General features: G+C 42.3%; 1 protein-coding gene across 1 annotated transcript in view; it reads left to right on the plus strand.

The window, feature by feature from the left end:
* Positions 1-20578, plus strand: part of PHF20 (PHD finger protein 20) — a 1006161-nt gene that overhangs the window by 367129 nt on the left and 618454 nt on the right. The window contains exon 8 of the mRNA XM_086932347.1: positions 13271-13507. Coding sequence (XP_086788473.1) covers positions 13271-13507 — 237 coding nt within the window. The remainder of the gene's footprint in view (positions 1-13270; positions 13508-20578) is intronic.

A 20578-nucleotide genomic window follows, 5' to 3' on the forward strand; every position in this document is an offset into this window, starting at 1 on the left:
AGTGCCTGAACCTTGCTTTGATTATGGGCAAGTACATGGGTGCCAAGAATGGTTCTATACACTTGGCATTCATGGACTTGTCCAGCGCCTTTGATACAGTATGTAGGGACAAATTATGGCGTATGATGGACTCTATGGGTTTTGAAGAACCACTGGTTACCCTGCTCCGCAGGTTACATACTGCCACAACGGTTAGGGTTAGATATGGCCGTGGTGGTGAGAAATCAAAACCTATATTATCCACTGAAGGTGTCCGACAAGGATGTATTTTAGCGCCCTTCTTATTTCTGGTCTATACAAACGGCTTATAGGGCTTCTTGTTAGAAACATCTGCTGATTTTCCAAAGATAAATGGAAGAAGAATCCCAATGTTGTCTTATGCAGATGACACTGTTTTAATGGCACTTACCCCCAATAGCATGCAGATTTCCCTGAATGCTTTTGATACATTTATGGGCAAATTAGAATTAGGTGTTAATTTTACTAAATCTTTTGCCATGACCTGTGGTCAAAAAAATGTAAAAACACGGAAATATGTGGTGAAGAACGCTACTATTGAGAAAGTGGATAACTTTTGTTATCTGGGTAACCTCTTTAACAAAAAATTGAGCTGGGAGCCTCTGCTGATAGCACGGGTTCAGAAGGTTGCACAGCTAATTGAAGCCCTTTTCCGCTTTGCTAGCAAATTAGGCCAGCGACGTGTAGCAGAAATTACATTATTATATAAAGCCAAGTGTGTTTCTGCCTTGACCTATGGTTCAGGGGTTTGGGGCTCGCATAACTGTGAAAAAATACAAATTGTGGAAAACAAGTTTGTTAAACGTTTGTTATCTGTCCCAATGGGCACATCTAATATATTTTGCCATGGAGAAGTTGGAATCGAGTTTATAAGTGATATTATTCACGTTGCCCCTTTAACACTATGGGCTAAGGTTTGGCAATCTGAAGAACTGAAATTAACAAAAGATATTATTCAAGATTGTCTTAAACTTGATTATTACACCCAAATCCCGTGGCTACGATATGTTAGAGAGACTTTTAATAATATAGGTTTAGGTAAGATGTTTACAAATCCTTAACTGCTTGGTAGGGATGCTGTAGGAAGGGGGGAGTCTCTAGTTGGCGCAGTGCGGCACTGGCGACAAGCAGGGGCTCTCTCTTCCTCGTCAGGGCTGAGGGTTACCTTCAAGACAACCTCTGCTTACCCTCTAGGTAGTGTGGCTTAAGCAGTCTCAGGCTAATCTCTGGGGCACATAGGGTTAAACATTTGCAATATTACACCATCACAACCAACCCACCACACAATGACACCAAACTGTATTTTGTAAAAATATATATCTTTATATAAATTTCAAGCAGGCTTGTAAATACAGTTGTCAAACTTTCAATAGCGGTTCCAGTTTACTTAGTTTCAAGTTGCCACAGTTCTTTCTAGCAATTAAGCAATCTTTCGGGCCTTCTGCCCAGGTTCAACAAGGTTCAGTGTCTCGTAGCGCCTCAATGCACGTTCCGCTGTCTCCGCTCGCTTCAGAGAGGAGATCGGGCCCGGCCGGCCAAAGCTCACGCTTCCCGCGTGGGCCTCGAGGACCAGGAGCAGTGTGAGCCTCGGTTTCAGAGGCGGCTTGCGTTGAGGAACAGGCAGCGCGGTGCGAGCTCAGGTCGCAGGACGCTCGCACCGGGAGGACAAAGAACACAGTACCTTGTGGGAGACTTGGTGAGGTGCAGGTCAATGCGGCAGTCCGCGTTGCGTTGTCTTCCGTCTGGCTTGGAGCGAGCGGCGGCTCGGCTCTGGCTCGTGGGTCGACGTTGCTGTGCGGGCCGGGTCGTACGGGGCCAGCGCCTCGGGGTTCCTGATCAGGAGGGCGCACTCAGGGGACAGCGCTCCTCGGCGCAGGCCTCTATTACTCCAGGCGACGTTCAGGCACCCCACGCAACAGCTGTTTCTCGGACAGCGGCGGCACGTTCAGGGGCACACGACACGAAGGGGGCAAGCAGGCACCGGGCGCCCCTTCTCTTCACGTTGTGAGCTGCAGCTCGGGGTCAGTCACTGTGCTCGGATCAGCTGGGCTGATCTTTACGATGCTTCTGGGCCAGGCAGGCGGCAGTCACTTTGTTTAGAGAGAGGGCAGCTCCCAGAGCGTTGCTGAAGAGCGCGATGGTCACAGCTTGGGATTTCATCAACCCAGTTATTAAAAATTCAGAGGCAAGTTTAACAGACTCATGAACATCAATTTCAGGAATCCCCAGTTTAGTTACCCACTTCACTTGACATGCATCTAAATCATCCCCAAAATCCTGCATCAGGATTAAATATAAGATACCAATTGGTGCGTTTTTTTGCAAGTGATCCAAGAGGGGGACTGTTCATGCTGTTGGCTGAGATGAACGGATATTATTGAAAAAAACTACGGATCTGGAGAAATTTAAAAAAATCATTTCTGCATAAGGAGTACTTGCTCAGTAACTGCTGAAAGGAGGCCAGGGGGGCCTTTGCATAGCCACTTTCAGTCTCTGAGTACTTTGTTGGGTGCAATCCGGCTTCTGCTTTCAGTGTGAGGGGCAGGCACGTCAGACGCTCCACAGGAGGTGGAGCCAGCATTGTGGGGACAGGGGCAGCCAGAAGTACCTTGTTGATGGGGCTTCGCCCTTCCTGGGCCAGGTGTCGGCTGAGTCATCAGTCGCTCCCCAGGAGGGTGGAACCAGCATTGTGGTGGCAGAGCACTGCAAGATTCAGAGTCAAGAGCCACTCCTTCCTCCCACTAAGGTGTAATCTTCGCATTCACCACCTGTCATCCCCCAGCCCTGTCACTCACACATCCCAGACAGTCAGATACACATACCAGCAGAGGCGGGCTGAAATGGTTAGGCAAGCAAATGCTAACTTTCTAAAAGTAGCATTTGCAAACACAGGATATTAAAATAAACTTTACTAAAAGAAATATTTTATTATTCTGAGTTCAGGCATACTAAACATGACTCTCTACCATGTTCCCTGAGCCTGCTGGGATTATAGAGTGTAATAATTCCAGCAGCCCATTCTGGCCTAAGGGAAGCAGGTAGCCTTACAATAGTGAAATACGAATTTGGTTGTAATTCACTACTAGGACAGGCCACACACATCAGGGCTTGTCCTACCTTACACATACAATGCACCCTGCCCTCAGGCCTACCATAGGGGTGACTAATATGAAGTTAAGGGAAGGTTCAGGGGCTGGCAAGTGGGTGCACTTGCCCAGCCAGCATGACAGTACGCGACTGCACGCAGGTTCTGCAATGGCAGACCCTAGACACATTTTACGGCTGCTTCTGTGGGTGGCGCAACCAGCGCTGCAGGCCCACTAGCAGTATTGGCATTTACAAGCCCTGGCACTCCTGGTGCACTTTGCTAGGGACTAACAGTAAATCCAATGAACCAATCATGGACATCAATCACATGTACAATTTACAGTAGGGAGCACTTGCACTGCGGCACGGGTTAGCCGTGGCGCAGTGCCCTGAGTAGCGGAAAACCAGCAAAACATCGGAGGCACACCAGCAAAAAGTGGAAGGGAAACTCACGCCAAGGTGCCAGGTCTAACAGATGCCAAGGAGATTATTAAAAATGCTTTCAGTAATAGTTTAGGTTCTTTTAAGACAAATGACCATGTGTTAAGTGTAAGGGGAAAACTAGTTCCCCAGTTTTATTTGTCATATATTACGAACACGCAATGGCGTTTTTATCTTACAAGATTTCGCCTTGGCACCTTACACTTTTTGTTTGCCTTCCCAAAGCAGGGGGGTTGGTGGGAGAAGTTACCCTACTGTCCTTGTAACAATAGGGTCTCACAAAATACTCTCCACCTTCTGCTTTTTTGCACTTTGTATAAAGTGCCAAGAAACACTTTCCTTAAACCATTATTAGAATCATTTGAAACGCGTTATTATAAAGAAGCGTATGATCGCTTGTTATCCTTGTCAACTGCACATATCTGTAATGCCGTTTTAAACTTTATTAGATCAGCCTTGCTGATTAGAAATAGATATTGATGGAATTTGGTTTTAAAAAATTATGTAAACATGTACTGTGATTTTATGGTTGATTAATTCAAATGCCTTTTTAAAATTGTCTATGTATACTTTTATGGTTTCTACATGAAATCGAAATAAAGTTTTTGAAACGAACTTATTCTACCTTTGCTAGGTTTTTTAAAGCAATATACTGTTATGTCTGCTGGAACCTTCTGGTTGCGGGGATCTATCTGGCTTGTAGTTTCCCAAAGAACCTGAGGTACCTAGAGCAAATAACTGAGCTGCACCTTGCAATGTTTTCCATTGTGTACCGGGTATACAGCAGTCAATTTGGTAAAATAAACAGTGAAAAATGGGTTTCAAGGAAACCTATGCATTTCCCTAATGGTAACAAAATATGGAATTTACAAGCAGTGGTAATTTGCAAATCTCTGTGTATGTGGGTAGCCATACTAGCATGTGAATCGGGAGGCATTTTTCAAAATGTTGTCTATTGTACACACGGCCGTTCATTTGGAAGGCAGAAATGCATAACTGCAAACACAACAGCTCTAACTTAATACATTACACTATTGCCAACCATGACCTCTGAACAAAAAATATAAAGCAATACAGACTAGTCTGTTATCGTTTACGCTCATGGTTGCAACCAAAAACTCTATTTCATGTGACACCATTTAAAACATTTGGGCACACACAGCCCAGGATTAGAAGGGCAATAGGGGCCGAACATACGACTCTCCTTTCGCAACCCTCTTCGAGCACAGACTTAACATTTGTTAGCGGGGGAAGTCTTTTTTGGCCATGGGAGGAAGCTGATCAGGAAAGTGGTGATCTTTCAGTCCTGCCACATCCTCCCCCACTACTTCTCCAGGAACTCCTGCCTGCTCCACTAAAACAAGGCTGTCTATCAGAGACTGCTGAAATTGAACAAATGTCATCTTTGACTCTGGAGATCAATCCTTAAATACAACAAAGGCATTGTAGCTTCCTAAATGGAATAAATGGACAGCCAACTTCTTATACCAAACCTACGCCTTACGAACAGCAGTGTAAGGTTCCAATCTCTGAGCTACTCTATCTACACCACCCATGTGCTTATTGTAGTCTAAAATGCACACGTTTGCGGACCTCAGCAACCTGATCCCAAACAGTCACAGGTGACGTACTTTCATCATGGATGGTAGTCATCATATAGACATCTGCCTGTTAGAAAATGTCAGAGCTAGAAGTTTATCACTACGCAAGGCACTGCACTGTCCCTTCACAAGGTTTTTACAAACCAGCTTTTTTGGGTAACCTTTACAGATAGAGCTGATTGCGCCCCAAGCAACAGTGTCTACTTTTTTTTTTGTAGTTTTATTATTTTATGCAAGGAAATACAGCAGTAGACAGTCTCATCTTCGAGAATACATATCACTACAAATCAATGCTAACATATACAACAAAAATCAATGTTTAAATCCACTCAGCAATTGGCGCCCAGATTTTTTCTCCCAGAGCCCTTCTTTTTAACCCCCTTGAGTTTGTACATAGCGGTACATAAATAATAGTCTCTCCCTCCAATTAAAAAAGGAAGGGGGATCCTTATTAATCCAGTCTCTGGTAATACATGCTCGGGCTTCCGCCATACAAATGAAAAGAAAGCAAATTAAAGGTTTAGGTATTGGGGTACCAGAGTCCATGCAGATTAATACCAACTCTGCTGTTACTGTGACCTTAAACTTAACAGCTACAGCCAAAAAGTTCTCAATTTGTAGGAAGAACTCCCCAAGCTTAGGGCATTGAAAAAACATGTGTACAAAATCAGCTGCAAACAAGCCACATCGATTGCATTTTGTCCCCACTGTCGTACTCCATTTAACAACTTTGCTGGGAGTGTAGTAGAGATTGTATAAGCACATAAAATGTTGGGATTTCATCAACCCAGTTATTAAAAATTCAGAGGCAAGTTTAACAGACTCATGAACATCAATTTCAGGAATCCCCAGTTTAGTTACCCACTTCACTTGACATGCATCTAAATCATCCCCAAAATCCTGCATCAGGATTAAATATAAGATAACAATTGGTGCGTTTTTTTGCAAGTGATCCAAGAGGGGGACTGTTCATGCTGTTGGCTGAGATGAACGGAAATTATTGAAAAAAACTACGGATCTGGAGAAATTTAAAAAATCATTTCTGCATAAGGAGTACTTGCTCAGTAACTGCTGAAAGGAGGCCAGGTGGCCTTCACAGAACAGATCACCCAAATATTGTATCCCTTTTACATTCCACCTAATAGCCAGCAAGTCACAAAAAATTTCGGACGGTATTAAACCGGACCCTTCAAAAGGTATGTAAGCATTCAATTTGGTCAATCCCAGATCTTTCCAATTTTTTTGCCATATGCCAAATGCTGCTTTTAGGGTTTTGAATTTCGTTTTTTTATAATAACTGGGTTCTATCTGCTTAAGAAAGCAAGCGTTCATCCCTTCTCCCATTATCATCTCATGAATAGACGGAGTCCTGCAAGCCGGGATTCGTGCTCTATCCCCAATTATCAGAGGACTAATATATTGCAAGGTGGCCGCAAAATAATAGAACAAGAAATAAGGGACACTCCACCCCCACACTCCTTGCTAGGAACCATTTTTTTAAGGGCTTTCCGTTGCCGTTTATAACCCCACAAAAATCTTGAAGTTGCCCTTTCTACGTTTTTAAAACAAGAGGGCGGGAATTCAAGGGGTATTGAACGAAACATGTATAGTACCTTGGGTAGGATCAGCATTTTTAAAACATTAGCTCTGCCTTGCAAAGAGAGGTATAGATGGTCTAAATGTTCTAACGTGGTGTTAGTTTTTGTTATTACTGGATTGATATTTAATTCCGGAATACCAGATATAGGTAACGAAATTTTAATTCCAAGATACGTAACCTCCGAAACTGTCGGAAAATTTATCAAGAGGTTATCTTGTGACCAAAGGATCTGAGTTTTCTGCAAATTAAGTTTGTAACCTGAGAATACTCCAAACTCCAAGGCCAAGTCATTAAATGCTGGCACTGCTGTCTGGACATCAGTTGTGACTACTACAATGTCGTCAGCGTATGCCAGCGCCCGATAACTTACATTAGCAGCAACACTGGCTGGATCTTTTCTTCCAAATTAAAATGATTAACTAAAGGATCAATATAAAGTGCGTAAAGTAAAGGAGAGCAGTGGCACCCTTGGCGTGTACCCCGAGTAATTGGAAACATAGAAGAGGCCTGCGCGTTAATGCGAATACGAGCTTTAGGGGCAGAGTACATGGTCTTCAGTGCCGTTAAGAAACCCTGGCCAAATCCTTTTCTAGAAAGAATATCCCACATATAGGCCCAGGCAACCCGTTCAAAAGACTTTTCAGCATCTAACAAAATTAATCCAATATTTGATCGGGATGCCTGGGCCCAGTCCAAGAAGGTAATGACTCAGCGAATGTGATCGGCCGTGTTGCATGCAGGAATAAAGCCATGCTGGTATTTGGAAACCAGTGGGGTTATAACACAGGTTAATCGTGAGGCCAGGATCTTAGAGAAAGTTTTACTAACTGTATTTATCAATGAGATAGGGCGAAAAGAAGATGGGGAAAGAGGAGATTTATCCTTCTTTAGGAAAACCGTGATTGTTGATTCTTGCCAAGAGGGAGGAGCAGTGACCTGCTGTGCGTCTATAAATAATGACATCAATTCAGACTTTAAGATAGTTCGGAAGTGCCTGAAAAACTCCAGAGGGATAGCATCGGGCCCTGCTGCTTTACCAGATGCTAGGGACAGAAGGGAGGATTTTATCTCTTACCACGTAATAGGTGAATCCAGCTGCTCCCTTTCCTCTACTGATAGGGTGCCATTAACCACAGCGTCAATAAATTTAGAAACCCTGGCTTCGAGATTCGGCCCGCCATCCTTTGTGTAGAGCCTAGAGTAAAATTCACGAAACACCGTGAGTATATCTATGGTGTTATTAGAGACTTGCCCTGCATCATTCTCTATTTTCTCTATACTAGAGAACACAGCCTTCTGCTGTACTCTCTTAGCCAAATGTTTTCCTGAGTTTTCCCCAGCTTCATAAACCTCAGCACGTAATGCAGTAAGTTGTTGAGCGAGTTTCGTGGAGAAACTCTGATGAATCCTCACCTTCTGCATCAGTAAGTCTTTTAGAATGTTATCGGTATCTAGTCCCTTCTTTCATGCCTGCATACGTTTTATCTCAAGATCTCTCAATTTTGTCATCTCCGCTTCTCCCTTCTTTTTATACTCCCTCTGTTTTCTCAATGAGTAGCTCAGAGTTTCGCCCCGTACCCCACACTTAAATGTGTCCCATACTATCTCAATAGGGGGTGATCCCCTATTATTTTCAAAAAATTCAGGAATCCATTTATTCATATGTTCAAGATAGGATGGATCATACATAAGTTTACGCTCAAAGGACCAGGGTTTAGAGTTGTGTGGTAGATTTAGATCAATGGTAAGAACAATGGGGTTGTGGTCAGAAATCACCTTAGGAAAAACCTTGTACCCTAGATTTTCACTAGTATTAATAAGACTTGTAGCGACAAAAAAATAATCAAGCCTGAAATATTTTCGATGTGGGGCAGAGAAAAAGGTACACCCAGATGTCGCCCCAGAAGTGAAATGTCCTACATCAATTAATCCAAATTAATGAACCATACTTTTAACAGCTCTATAAACATTCTTCTTCCTACCAGTGTAGGGATCATTGCTGGGTAAATCAAAAGTCTCTTCGATGTGCAGATTAAAGACCCCTCACAATATTAACAGAGGTGGCCATAGAGCTAATTCAATACTTAATTGATGTAAAACCGAGGGGTCGTCGGCATTGGACCCATAAACTGAGTAAATAGTCAGAATTACATCGCCAAGTTTTAGTTCAGTTATTACCCATCGACCCAGCGGGTCTTACTTAGTTCTTTTGACCTGCCCATAAACAACTAAAAGAAATGTATAGGCAAAAAAAATCAAAATTCACTTTACACCCTGTACCCCCACTAAAAGCAGGCAACACCGTCTGCACCATGTTTGGGTTAACCCAGAGTCCAGCACTTCCAATGGGAAGCCTTGCAGCCCTGGGCTGCAATCTAGATGCCACTTGCTGCACTATTGACTCCTCAGCACCCACTCTGCAGAGACACAGCACCGATATCAAAAAAAGAAAGCAAAAGAAAATGACACACAAGGAAATACCATACACATTGTGCACAAATACAAGGAAAATGTCACACATTCAATCATAAGCTAAATAGGCTGCTATTACATTTCTAAAAAACACATTCATGCAGGTCATTGATACTCATTCCTAGTAAACAATATGAAAAAAGTCCTTGCTAAACCAAACTGAAGCTCTACTAGTGCCGAAAGCGCAAGCAGAAGTTACACTAAAGTAAAACAAAACTATGCACTAAAATTAAAAGGAGAAAAAACTGCTACGATAACAAATAATGGCAAAAAAAACACAGACCATCAGCCAAGCTACGTTAAACACACTAAGATTCCCTGGAGGTCTATTGGCTTCTGCCTCCCTTGGGTGTACATAGGCTTACAAATACAAGGCCTATCTGACCTCAATGAGGCTAGAAACAGCCAGAATATCCCCTCCCCCAAAGAAGAGCTACCCTTGCCCAAGGGGCCACTCCCCAAATCATTTTACGCCATAGACAATAAAATCCCTAGTGGTCTAGCAGCTTCTGCCCCCTTGGAGCAGATGGGCCTATAAATATATGGCCAATTTGCTCCCTTTTACTACATACCAGAACATCCTTAGTGGTCTCGTGCCTTCTGGCCTCCCTGGTGGCACATGGGCCTAAAAATAAAAGGCTGAGGGCCCAAAAAATCATCCCTAAAAGGGGTGGCCCCTTGCCCAATGGGTCACTCCCAAAACATTTCTACTTGCATACAGAAAGATCCCTGGTGGTCTAGTGGGCCTAAAAATATAAGGCCGGGCAGAAATGGCCAAAGCATTCATCCCCAAAAGGAGAGCGATCCTTGCCCAAGGGATTGCTCCCCGTAATTATTTAAAAATGGCTTCTATTGGCTTTTGACCGTTCAGGGGGCTATGTCAGCTGATCTAGCGGCAGAAGCGGGGAGGGTGGGAGGGGGTACATGGAGAAATGGAATCACTCCCATGCGTTGTTCCCAGAATGCTTAAACATAAATTCCCTGGTGCCTAGTGTGCTTCAGCCATGTTCTCTTCCCCCCCCCCCCAGCTGCCGAGGATGTAACCATCACTTCCTTGGTGCGCAAGGGGTTAACTTGATGTCTGTTTTAAAGTGCTTTCGAATAGTAATGATATCCTTTTTCCCAGGTGCATTAAACAGCTTCTTTGTTCCTTGCTGTTTCCGACAGAAGTGGCAGATTTTTCGCACCTAGATCTAGGGGGTTTGTAATAGTCCTTTAGCGGTCTGCAAATTATGTATGTAAAAATGTATCTACGGATATAGGCCCACAGTTTAACCTACTGTTATAAGTTAGTAAAATACATAGTCTAACTTTTTCACAAAATAAGGTTCTTACCATATGCCTTGCCTCACTGTCACGCTGTAAAACGTGTGTTTTTTGTACCTGATTTGTTATGTTTACTCCTGTTTTTGTTAAAATTGTAATGGTTTTAATTAACCACATAATAAATTAAATACAAGTTGCCGTATTGAAAGAGAGCAGTAACTAATGTAGCCTTATTGTCAAAAGAGGATGTACACGTGGATGAAGTTGGGGTAGGAGTGGTCATGAGTGACTTTTTAAGAGGAATGCAGAATCCGCTACCCTTATGATTGTTACAAGTTGTGTGAGAACGCTGCGAATTTAGAGTTGTGCGGCAGAGTCTTTAATATCTAGCTAAGTAGTTTAGTTGAGTGGCTGTCATAGTGATCAGTAACGTGTAGACATGTTAAAACTGGTTGAATATTCCGTGGACAGAGGTGGATCATTAGATTCAGGGTAATTATATTAACAGTTTTATATAACTTTTAGTCTGAGGTTAGATGAGGTATTTTTGAAGGAACAGTATTTAACAAATCATAAAATGTAGCTAGAATTGATGGTGTCCGAAAAAAGCTCAGGGGTATGAAATGGCTTGGTACAACAGGTTCTTGAGATGTGATTGATTTTTAATGCAAGGTGCACCAAGGCAGAGAAGAATATTATGCATTGGAGACAAAGTTGTTTGATCATCTGACATATTGCAGAGTATATGATTTGTTTCTTCCGGAGAATACATCCCCCATAGGAAATTTAATACAATGTGCTATGCTATGCTTATTGGAAGTGAATTTGATTCAGAAGAATGTACATACTTAGGGTCAGTACTTAGCCATCAGCATTTACTTTCTCCTGTTTATGCATAGTATTTAGGCATTATACAGATATATTATCTACAAACCAAAAGACAAAAACGAACTGTATGCCTGAATGGCACAATAAATGATCAAACCGAATCTGTAACAAACTAGTACAAATATTGGGCACAGAGCTGATCTAGAACATTGTACACTCTCATTACATTATCCTCTTTTCCTTATGTAACAAAGATATTGAAAGTTGTTTCACTGCACAGTACTTTCTGCAGCTTTACAGTCTTAACTTTTGTTTAATGGATTCCTCACGTATCTAATATTCCCAGGTGCTAGACATGATCCAGAAGATTTTTCAGCATAGTGTCTATGGTCACCGGTAGGTGACGTTCTATGGCTTTGCGTTTACTGCGTTCCTCCCCGAAAGTGTTGGCTGGAGACCCATATGCACGATATCAAAGATTGTGGATTTAAGATCCCTTCTTTCTTAGCCTTCCTGCATGGATCTGGAGCTACCGCCTAATTTGTTTCGTGTCAGTTGGCTAGTTTTTTTTGCTCAGTTATTTTCTGGTGGGCAAGGATACACATCCCGTCTAAAAGCTATAGTGTTTAATCCTTTTAAGGGACTGTTGCATGCAGCTGTCGGGCATCTTTACGAGGTGTGTCTCTAGTGTTTGGATTCAGGCCATGACTCCAAGGCGAGCAAGGAGTGTGCCTGTATGCATCTGAATGTGATCCAGAATGGCAAAGCCCAGCTGTCCCTCACCACACATATAAGAAAGTTACTTAAGCTGTGCTCAAAGTAGAGAACACTGACACATTCCGTAGATAACACTGACACATTCCTGCTCTCGTTTCTATTGATCCCCAAGTTTGGTCAGATGTGTGTTTCTGCATGGATTAATCCCCCTCTATGGGAAAAGTTCCGAATTTTCCAAACTTGAATGCAGTCCCAAATACATCAATTCATACATGAAGGTTGATTGACACCGATTTTTCGGAGTCTGTTAGATAAACTAATATGTCGACTGGATACATTGATATCACATGAGTATGGGCTCTGTCTTGAACTCCCCATTCTCATAAGGCTTTATGAAGCCTATATGGCAGTACTACCCCGCTAGCACAATTGTTAGAGTGTACTGGGGTTCCAGGATCATGTTCCTCTCTGCACCTTTTACTTCACTGAGACCATTTGGCTGGGTTTCATTCTCGCTCTAGATTCACTTTTGAGTATCTGCCCATTTTAGGAAATGGGGTTCAAAGCCTTCTTTAACTAGTGTTTCAGAACATATACTGACAACTAACTTCAAGGCAAGCTAGTCACATACTGTTGCAGTGTGATGAGGTACATATGCAAGATGTCTTAGTTAATGAGAAATGTTTCTGCAAGTGATAAACCCATATTAGTCTGGATAGACTCCCCGTTACAAATAATTTTGCTTATGCTCTTTGCAAGGTAAATGCTCAATATCAGTATTGAATATCTGTGTTGGACTGTATGATTTGTTTCATTGGATCTGTGTTTTGTTTGGGAGCCAAGAAAACTGTTGCTTCCCTCATTCTGGGATGGAAGTGCCTAGTCAAAGGCTTCTTGATAAACATCCGGTAGTTTGCCACATAGAATCTTTCTACATATGTAGGGAAATGCTTAGGGAAGGCCATTGCCTGCTGGCTCTTTAATTTTTTATTTTCTTAAAATACCTTCCAGGAGATCTATTTTTGTTAATGGGGCAAAATGGGGAAACATTTTTTTGGTTAATGTAGCATGCTAACAGTAGTGAAATAACCTTCATGCGGAGTGTATGTGCTTAGCTATGATGTAACGCGCTACTTTGCTCATAGAATGATTTCTTCTTTCAGAACCAAATTTATATATAGGATGATGTATGATGACAATCTAGTTGTACAGCTCATACTTTCGCTGCTTATTATTTTAGATGGTCTTCCGTCAATCCACTTAGATAAACCAACCACATCGTCCCACAACATTCACAGACGAAAAAAAGGAAACCTGTCATTAGATGGCCAAGAAAAAGCCAAGATACCAAGAAGGTCTTCCAGACTCTCCTCTACTGATATTCAGGAGGCCATTGAGGTAGTGCATGCACCCTCTACTACAGAAATGGTTGGGGCTAGGTTGGAAACCACTTCTATTTCAAAGGAACCTCAGCAAGGTAAGTTGCTTTTAGCAGTGTGTTTTAACATTGTCGCCTGTGTTGCACAAGAGAGACTTGACATGAAGTTCATCAAGTACATGAACGACATTTGTTTTGACCCAAGTAGTATTGATGGGACTTATGTAATGCTATAAAAATAAGTACATTTTTTGCATTTAAAATAATGAAAGGGTTTTACGTGTTCTTCAGCCACGTCAAAATCCCTGCTTTAAGATTTTACCCCAGCATCATGTTTTTGTTGAATATAGAGGATTATCATTGCTTGTGCGTGAGTCCTTGGCATATGTTATTAAAATTCTTTCCTGAACAATTTACCATAAAACTGATCTAGAAGTTGAAAATATGACGTTTTGCAACAGGAATTCCTTATTTCCATGAGCCACAAGATCAATGACTTGAAGTTCTGCTCAAATACTGTAACCATTAACAACAGGGAAGACATTTGCAGTATCTTGTCCAACAAAACTAGCCCTGATCAAACTATATTTCCTCCTTGGTTTTTGAGGAGACCCTGATTTTCCTACTTCTTAGGGAAGGCTAGAGAAACATCAGCTTGACCACCATTGCTTAGCCTTTCTTTGGGAGTCGCCTAAGACTTTAGGGACCTCCCTGCCTATCTGTTCCCTGTTGATCGCTGTCAAGACAGTGTGCCGACATTAGATATTAAGGGGCTCACTGTTAAATCCGTAATCAAAGTCTAAATGAACCGTAGATTCAACTTTCTACTCTCTCCCCTGGTACCGAAACAGCATACTCCAAGGTGGAAACCAATGAAGTCCTATTGGGAGCATTATACCTCCATTTAAGACGTTCTTTGGTGCAGATCTATTAGAATAAAAGTTCTCAACATAGCTTTGTAAAGTTATGCCACCTTTCCCTTGTATGTTTTTGGGACATTGCTGTATTTTTTTTCCCAGTAAACTCGAAATTAAGCAAACCCACTGAAGGGACTCTTCTTGTTTTTAGTTCTTAATCAGGGCATCTTCATATATATTCACATACGCTGAATAAGTCCTCCCACATGCTAGATCTGGGTACACTTTAAAAAAAAGGCTCCGGAAGAAGCATTCCAAAATAAAGCAATAAGAAATGGCTATGTAAATGCAACATGTGCTTTCCATTTTTTTTGTATTTTTTTTTACACATTTTTTTTTCTTCAGAGTTTTATATAGCACGAACATGACCTGAAGGTATCGGAGCGCTTTACACAAGCACCAGTTGCATTACATGAGGACACATTTATTTTTTGGTAGGCACTGGGAGATTGAGATTTGCCCAGAATCACAGGATGTTGAGCGTCCTTGCGGAGACTCGAACCCGGTGCCCCAGATTTGATGTTGGTTGCCCTAGCCGTTAGGCTAACTCCTCTCCACATGTAAGATGAATATAAAAAACAAATATTCGAATAGTAACTGATTAGAAGGTATGCAGCAAATCTGATACCCAAAGCACCTTTTTTATATTCTCCTTTTAAGAGGAAAAAATGCCTGGAGTGGGTAAAAACAAACTGCTTTGTCACTAGAAGTCTATCCAGGCACCTCCACAATCTCCGCATGCAGGACAGTGCGAGTTAGTACTAATCATTTTTACAGCTGTGTGAACAGGATCCCAAACAATTAGGCGCTGATCATAGATGTTTATTTACAGAAACTGGCTATGAAAATGATGCGTTAGTAATACACCCAACATTTTAATAGGACATTTGTATATAGTGCATCGTACCTCACTTCAACTGTTTTTAAGAACTTATGTTAACAGATGTTAATATTAGCCTATTTATACAACGTAGTTGACTGAACCCCTCTAAAGGTTGGAAGGCTAACCCAGCATTTTACAGTACCCTAATCTCATCTTGTCAGTTATGAGCCTTCTATTTACTGAGCTATCCTTTTGTTTTGTTACAATATTTCTGACAGAGGTGGGACATTTCACGGTTTTTAATTTGGTCTGTTTCTTCCATTGTCTCTGTCATCTGACGGAAAGATGGAAAGAATTTTGCAAGGTTGAAATTTCATCTGCATTTCCCTACTAATTTGCTTCCTTTCTGGTTAGGAGTACAAGGTGAAAGAAATGTAACCCTTGGACACTAAACCCATCTAAGGGGATTCTGGTTTCTAAAATACATAAGACAAATATGAAATCGAAGATCCTAAATCTTACTCTCCCCTAGTTTGAGGTAAATACTTCAGTTTGGCAAACACACTGCAGGTGGATGAACAAATCACTAAAATACCTAGGGATTCCTGTAACAGCAGACCCTGCGGACCTCTAAAAAGCCAACTATCCCCAAATTGTTCGATTATAATACTTTCATCAGCTTCATTCCAATTATTTTCAGGGAGAAAAATGGAAGAACTCCAGAGGGCGGGCTTACATTCCCCCACACTGTAAAAAAAAGTAACATAATGGGGAGCCACGGCCAATAGGTCATGGGAGTTTTGGGTCTAAAACGATTGGGATCGACTGCCATATTAGGTTGCATATGGTGTTCACTACCACTGCCTTATCCATTTGTGTCCTGTATTGGTGTGAGTCACAGTTAACTGCAAGGACGTAGTGTGTCATAAACTCTGGGAGGGCCAAGCCTCTTTCTAATGTATGAAAATGTAAATGTTTGCAAGGCAATTTGTTGTTTTACCCTGCCATATAAATTTTAGTGTTTGCTCAGCACCAGCAACAAATATTTATGATTAAGTCTGAGTGTGCTTGGAACAGGACCCTCAGCAACACATTCCTTTAGACAATTGTAATCATACCCGACTACATAACGACATAGGTTACCATCAATGTTGGCTGTTGTGCAGTGAAGCTGATGGTTGGCTTTTTAGAGGTCTGTAGGATCTGCTGTTCTGTGAATCCATAGGTATTTGAGTGATTTGTTCTTCCACCTGCAGTGTTTGCCAAGCTGAAGTTTTTACCTCAAACTGGGTGAGAGTAATATTTAGAATCTCTGGTTTCATATTTATCTTAAACTCAACAGTCCCTTCGAACTCTTAAAATTTGCTGCCTTTATTGTAGAGATGTGTGGTGTCATCAAAGCAAGCAAAACCTCACCTGATAAAAATGTGATTTACTGATTTCTCGTCCTGGCTGATATGAATGGCCCCTTTCTCATTATCTATTCATTTCCTTGCTGTGAATGGTTCGATACCAAGAGCAGCTGAAAGAGGGAATCCCTGTAGGACTCCTCCACTAAAATCAAATTGTGAGACCTTTACATTTACTGTGATTCTCATGGAAGGGGATTATAACTGGCTATTATTATGAAGAAAGAAACTGGGCTAAGACAAAAGTTTTACAGAGTTTTTACATCCAGCCTAAGATACAGTTAAACTGCTGGTGTCACTTTTTTCTTTGCTTTTTTAATTAGGTTGTTTATTTTCTGGATGTTGTCATGCTTATGTCTACCATTAATAAATGCTGACTGGTCCGAGGGTATGCTGCTTGGAAGTAGGGTACCTAGTCTAGTTTGCTAGTATCTTGTTATATAGCTTGGGGATTGCTATAGGACTGTAGAAGGTACAATATGTTCTTTACCCGGTTTTAGAATTAGGGTTGCGTGTGCTTGTCCCATTGTGTGGGACAGTTTATTTATTGCATATGTTCCAGGTACAGGCATGATTCGTAACCCATAGAGGGTTTGGTCGAAAGTATTCTGTGGTCTGGCTTTCAGTACCTGATAGTACAAAAGAAGTGCAGGATGGAATTTCTACCTCCCATGTGGGGTTGTACTTGGGCCCCATGTCTGGTAAATCTCTGTGTGTGTGGTCTGGGATGTTTATTGGGTATATTGTGGTATCAAGAAGTACTTTCGGCATAAGCATATTGCTCACCAGAATGTGATTTATCTTGAAGAGGCTCTGTGAGAGGAGAAAAATGTCCACTCAGTCAACATCTTGCCCTCTCTGTGGATCTCGCAATGACAGCTTTCAAATTGTTGCTAATAACTCTTTTAAAAAGCCCCGGTTTAAAAGGCCTGATCTGTTCTCAGTTGGACCACATATCAAATTTGTCTCCTGAAGTTACCCTCCGAAAACTCCCCAGCACATTGTGAAAGGAACTTATGAAGAAGTCCTGACTAATGTTTTGGGCATTTAATGTGGCCACAATGAAACAAACTATCTGTAGACTGACATTCCTGCCGCGTCTGTCAGTTTTGTGAGCAGTTGGCTTAAAAGCTAGTGATCTGTGAAGAACACCACCACTCCAATGTGTTTCGTCGTGGTTAACGAACGGAAAGCAAGCGGGTAGCATTTATATTAATTTGGATGTCCTTTTTGTTTCTTCTTATATTTCATGAGGTGCTATTACCTCTAATTACACTTCCTAGAGAGATTGCCACAGTTTGGTCATTTTGTGGGGTGAATTTAGGCTTGCTGTGTTAAGTGATATGAGTCCTGTTCTCCATTGAGTGAGCCAGTTTTGCTTCTGGTAATCCCATTAAAAAACACTGCCATGTTTGATAGTAGTGGTTTGAAATGTGCTGCTGTCCTTTGCACTATTAATGTGAGCTCCTTTTTAGGTCTCGCTTAGCGTTCACCGCATGCGTTGTCGCTCTGGCAAGATCTATTGTCGTCAAGTCGACTTTAGAAGTGGGCTGGAAGCTCCGCCTATGCTTACCATTGGTCCGAGTCACCGTTTATGCAAAAGCCAAGCTTTCTATTGAAAGCAAGGCTTTTTGGTGAACCCCCTGTCTCACTTCTGGCCTGCCTCTACAGACTTGATTTTGTACTCGCGGGCTCACACGCTTGGATGTGTATCTGTCTTTAGTACTATTTTATGCACACAGCTTCCGGGTCCATAGCATGCGCATTTTCGCGGCGCTTCCGCTTTGCTATGCTATTTATTAGAGTCCCTCTCCCGAGCTGCAGCTGACACCGCCTCCTCCCCCTTCTCTCTGGCTGCAGTTGCCTCCTCCCTTCTGCTTTATGAAACGCAGGGCCAACAATACGCATATATTTAGGATTTGCATTTGTGGATTTCACGCTCATATGGGTATGGGTTCCTCTCCTTCACCTCAAACACCTCCTCCCTCCTGCTGCGAAAACATGTGACCCATGCCGTGCTCACTTTCACAATGGCCACAGCCTTTCCCCTAATGAGGCTGAAACGTGTTTACGTCTTCAATCCTCACTGCTCCTCCCTCCTGCAGCATTCTCTGCTGTGCCAGACTTCCTCTTCCACTCCTTACCCTAATGTACACTTCTCCATGAGACTAATGTACCGGCCTTTACTTTGTAAGTGCTGAAACAGTGTAGTTTGTGTACACCAGGGCTTTAACCCCTTCCCTGCTCATGACGAGCTCAGCTCGTCATGAGGCACGGTTGAACTGTGCTTATGACGAGCCGAGCTCGTCATGAACAATGAGGAATTCAAGTAATCCGCACAGGAGGAAAATGCCTCTAGCAGCCAAGGTGTTAAGTGGGCTGGGTCCCAACGGTGCTGAGCACCGGCAGTTTTTTAAAGGAGACCTCAAAACAGATCTCTATCAGGCTCTGTTTTGTGCCCTGGCACAGACGGTCAATTTTTTTCCTGACTGTAGTGACAGCAGGCACATCGATGTGTGCCTGCTCACACTGCTCACTTCTCACACGTGGAGAAGTTACAGCATGACGTCATGCCAGGTGAGCGTTTTAGTGGAAGGGAAATCCTTTACAGAAAGTCATTTTCTCTCTGGATTTCCCTTCTCTTTTGAAAACTCAGGAGCAGCAACATTGTTGTGGTGTCACCAGGGCTTTAAGTGGAAGCTTTTTCGAAATTATGTAAAGCCATAGTTGCTGCTTATTTATCTTATGCAACTGACAACTATTGACAAAGTCAACAGTTCTGACTTGTAGGTATGATGTTACTTGTATCCCATATCTGGATGCAATGACAGAAACAGCAAAATACAAGTCGGGCGGCACACTATGCTGAGCACAGATTTTTAACTTGAGTGTTTTCAAGCCACGCCCTTAATTACATTGACCACGCCCCTTTGACAGGCCCCCAAGTTTTTTCATCCCACTTCAAGCCCTTAAACGGGCACCGCGCTTTTTTTAATGCAACTCAAGCATGCCCAACTGTTTGCCACTGTCGCATGTCACTACGGCATGGGGTCATCACAAATGCTAATGCTTAAATTAAAATGTAACCCTCCCTCACAGAAGTTAAATCCAAAACCCTGTCCTGTCGTGTACGCCTGTGTTGAGAATGCTTTAGATTTCCCAACCTTTGAAAATAAAACAATAATAAAAAATATAAACAACATTGCACGTCAGGATGCTCTTAGATGTCGCTGCTATACTGTGAGTTATAAATAATGCCTTGCTTCGAGAACAGCAGTTACATATTCATGCATTTTGCCACTACTCACGACTTCGCATTAGACTCATGATCACTGTTATCGTACGTCTTTTTTTTTTTACTTTGACCACTGGTCTACAGAGTTTTATTTACTGTGAAGCGTGTGTAAGCTTGCTGCTTCAAGTCTAATGTGGGACCGATCAAGGCTTCGTCCTTCCTAGGTTGATAGCATGAGCAGAGCCCACCACCCGGCTCCATGGGAAAATCTAGTTTATCAAGTGCGTTGTGTAACACGCCAGCTAATTCAATAACATCTACAGCCAAAAGCTTAGGGCCAAAGTTTGCCATGAGCATGATTTGTAAAGTGTGCTTCCCATTTAGATGGTAGACCTGACCAAGGGTGAATGCACATGCTGCATTGGAATGCAACAATATCTCGTATTCCACATCCAGGCACCAAATGGAGGATTAAACAAGCAGGTAAAAATGTAATTTGGCAGCCATGCCATATCTTACATATGAATTTGTACTGTACCACCAGAGCAATGCCTTCCCTTGCCTGTCCTGCTGTCCAGCCCCGGACTGCCCCATCCCCAGTAGCAGTGGGGCCTGTCTGGGGCACTTTATTCCGTCAGCTTCCTGCCTGAGCTGGGTTCGGTCTCTTGTCTTAACAAGCATTTGCAATGCAATAGGTCTCGGAGTTACACAAATTACAGCTATTGGCATTGTAAATGACACTGCCTTTTATTTATGTTTTCAAAACTAAAACAAACACCACACACT

Source organism: Lissotriton vulgaris, chromosome 7, assembly GCF_964263255.1.
Source record: "Lissotriton vulgaris chromosome 7, aLisVul1.2, whole genome shotgun sequence".
Classification (NCBI taxonomy): Eukaryota; Metazoa; Chordata; class Amphibia; order Caudata; family Salamandridae; genus Lissotriton; species Lissotriton vulgaris.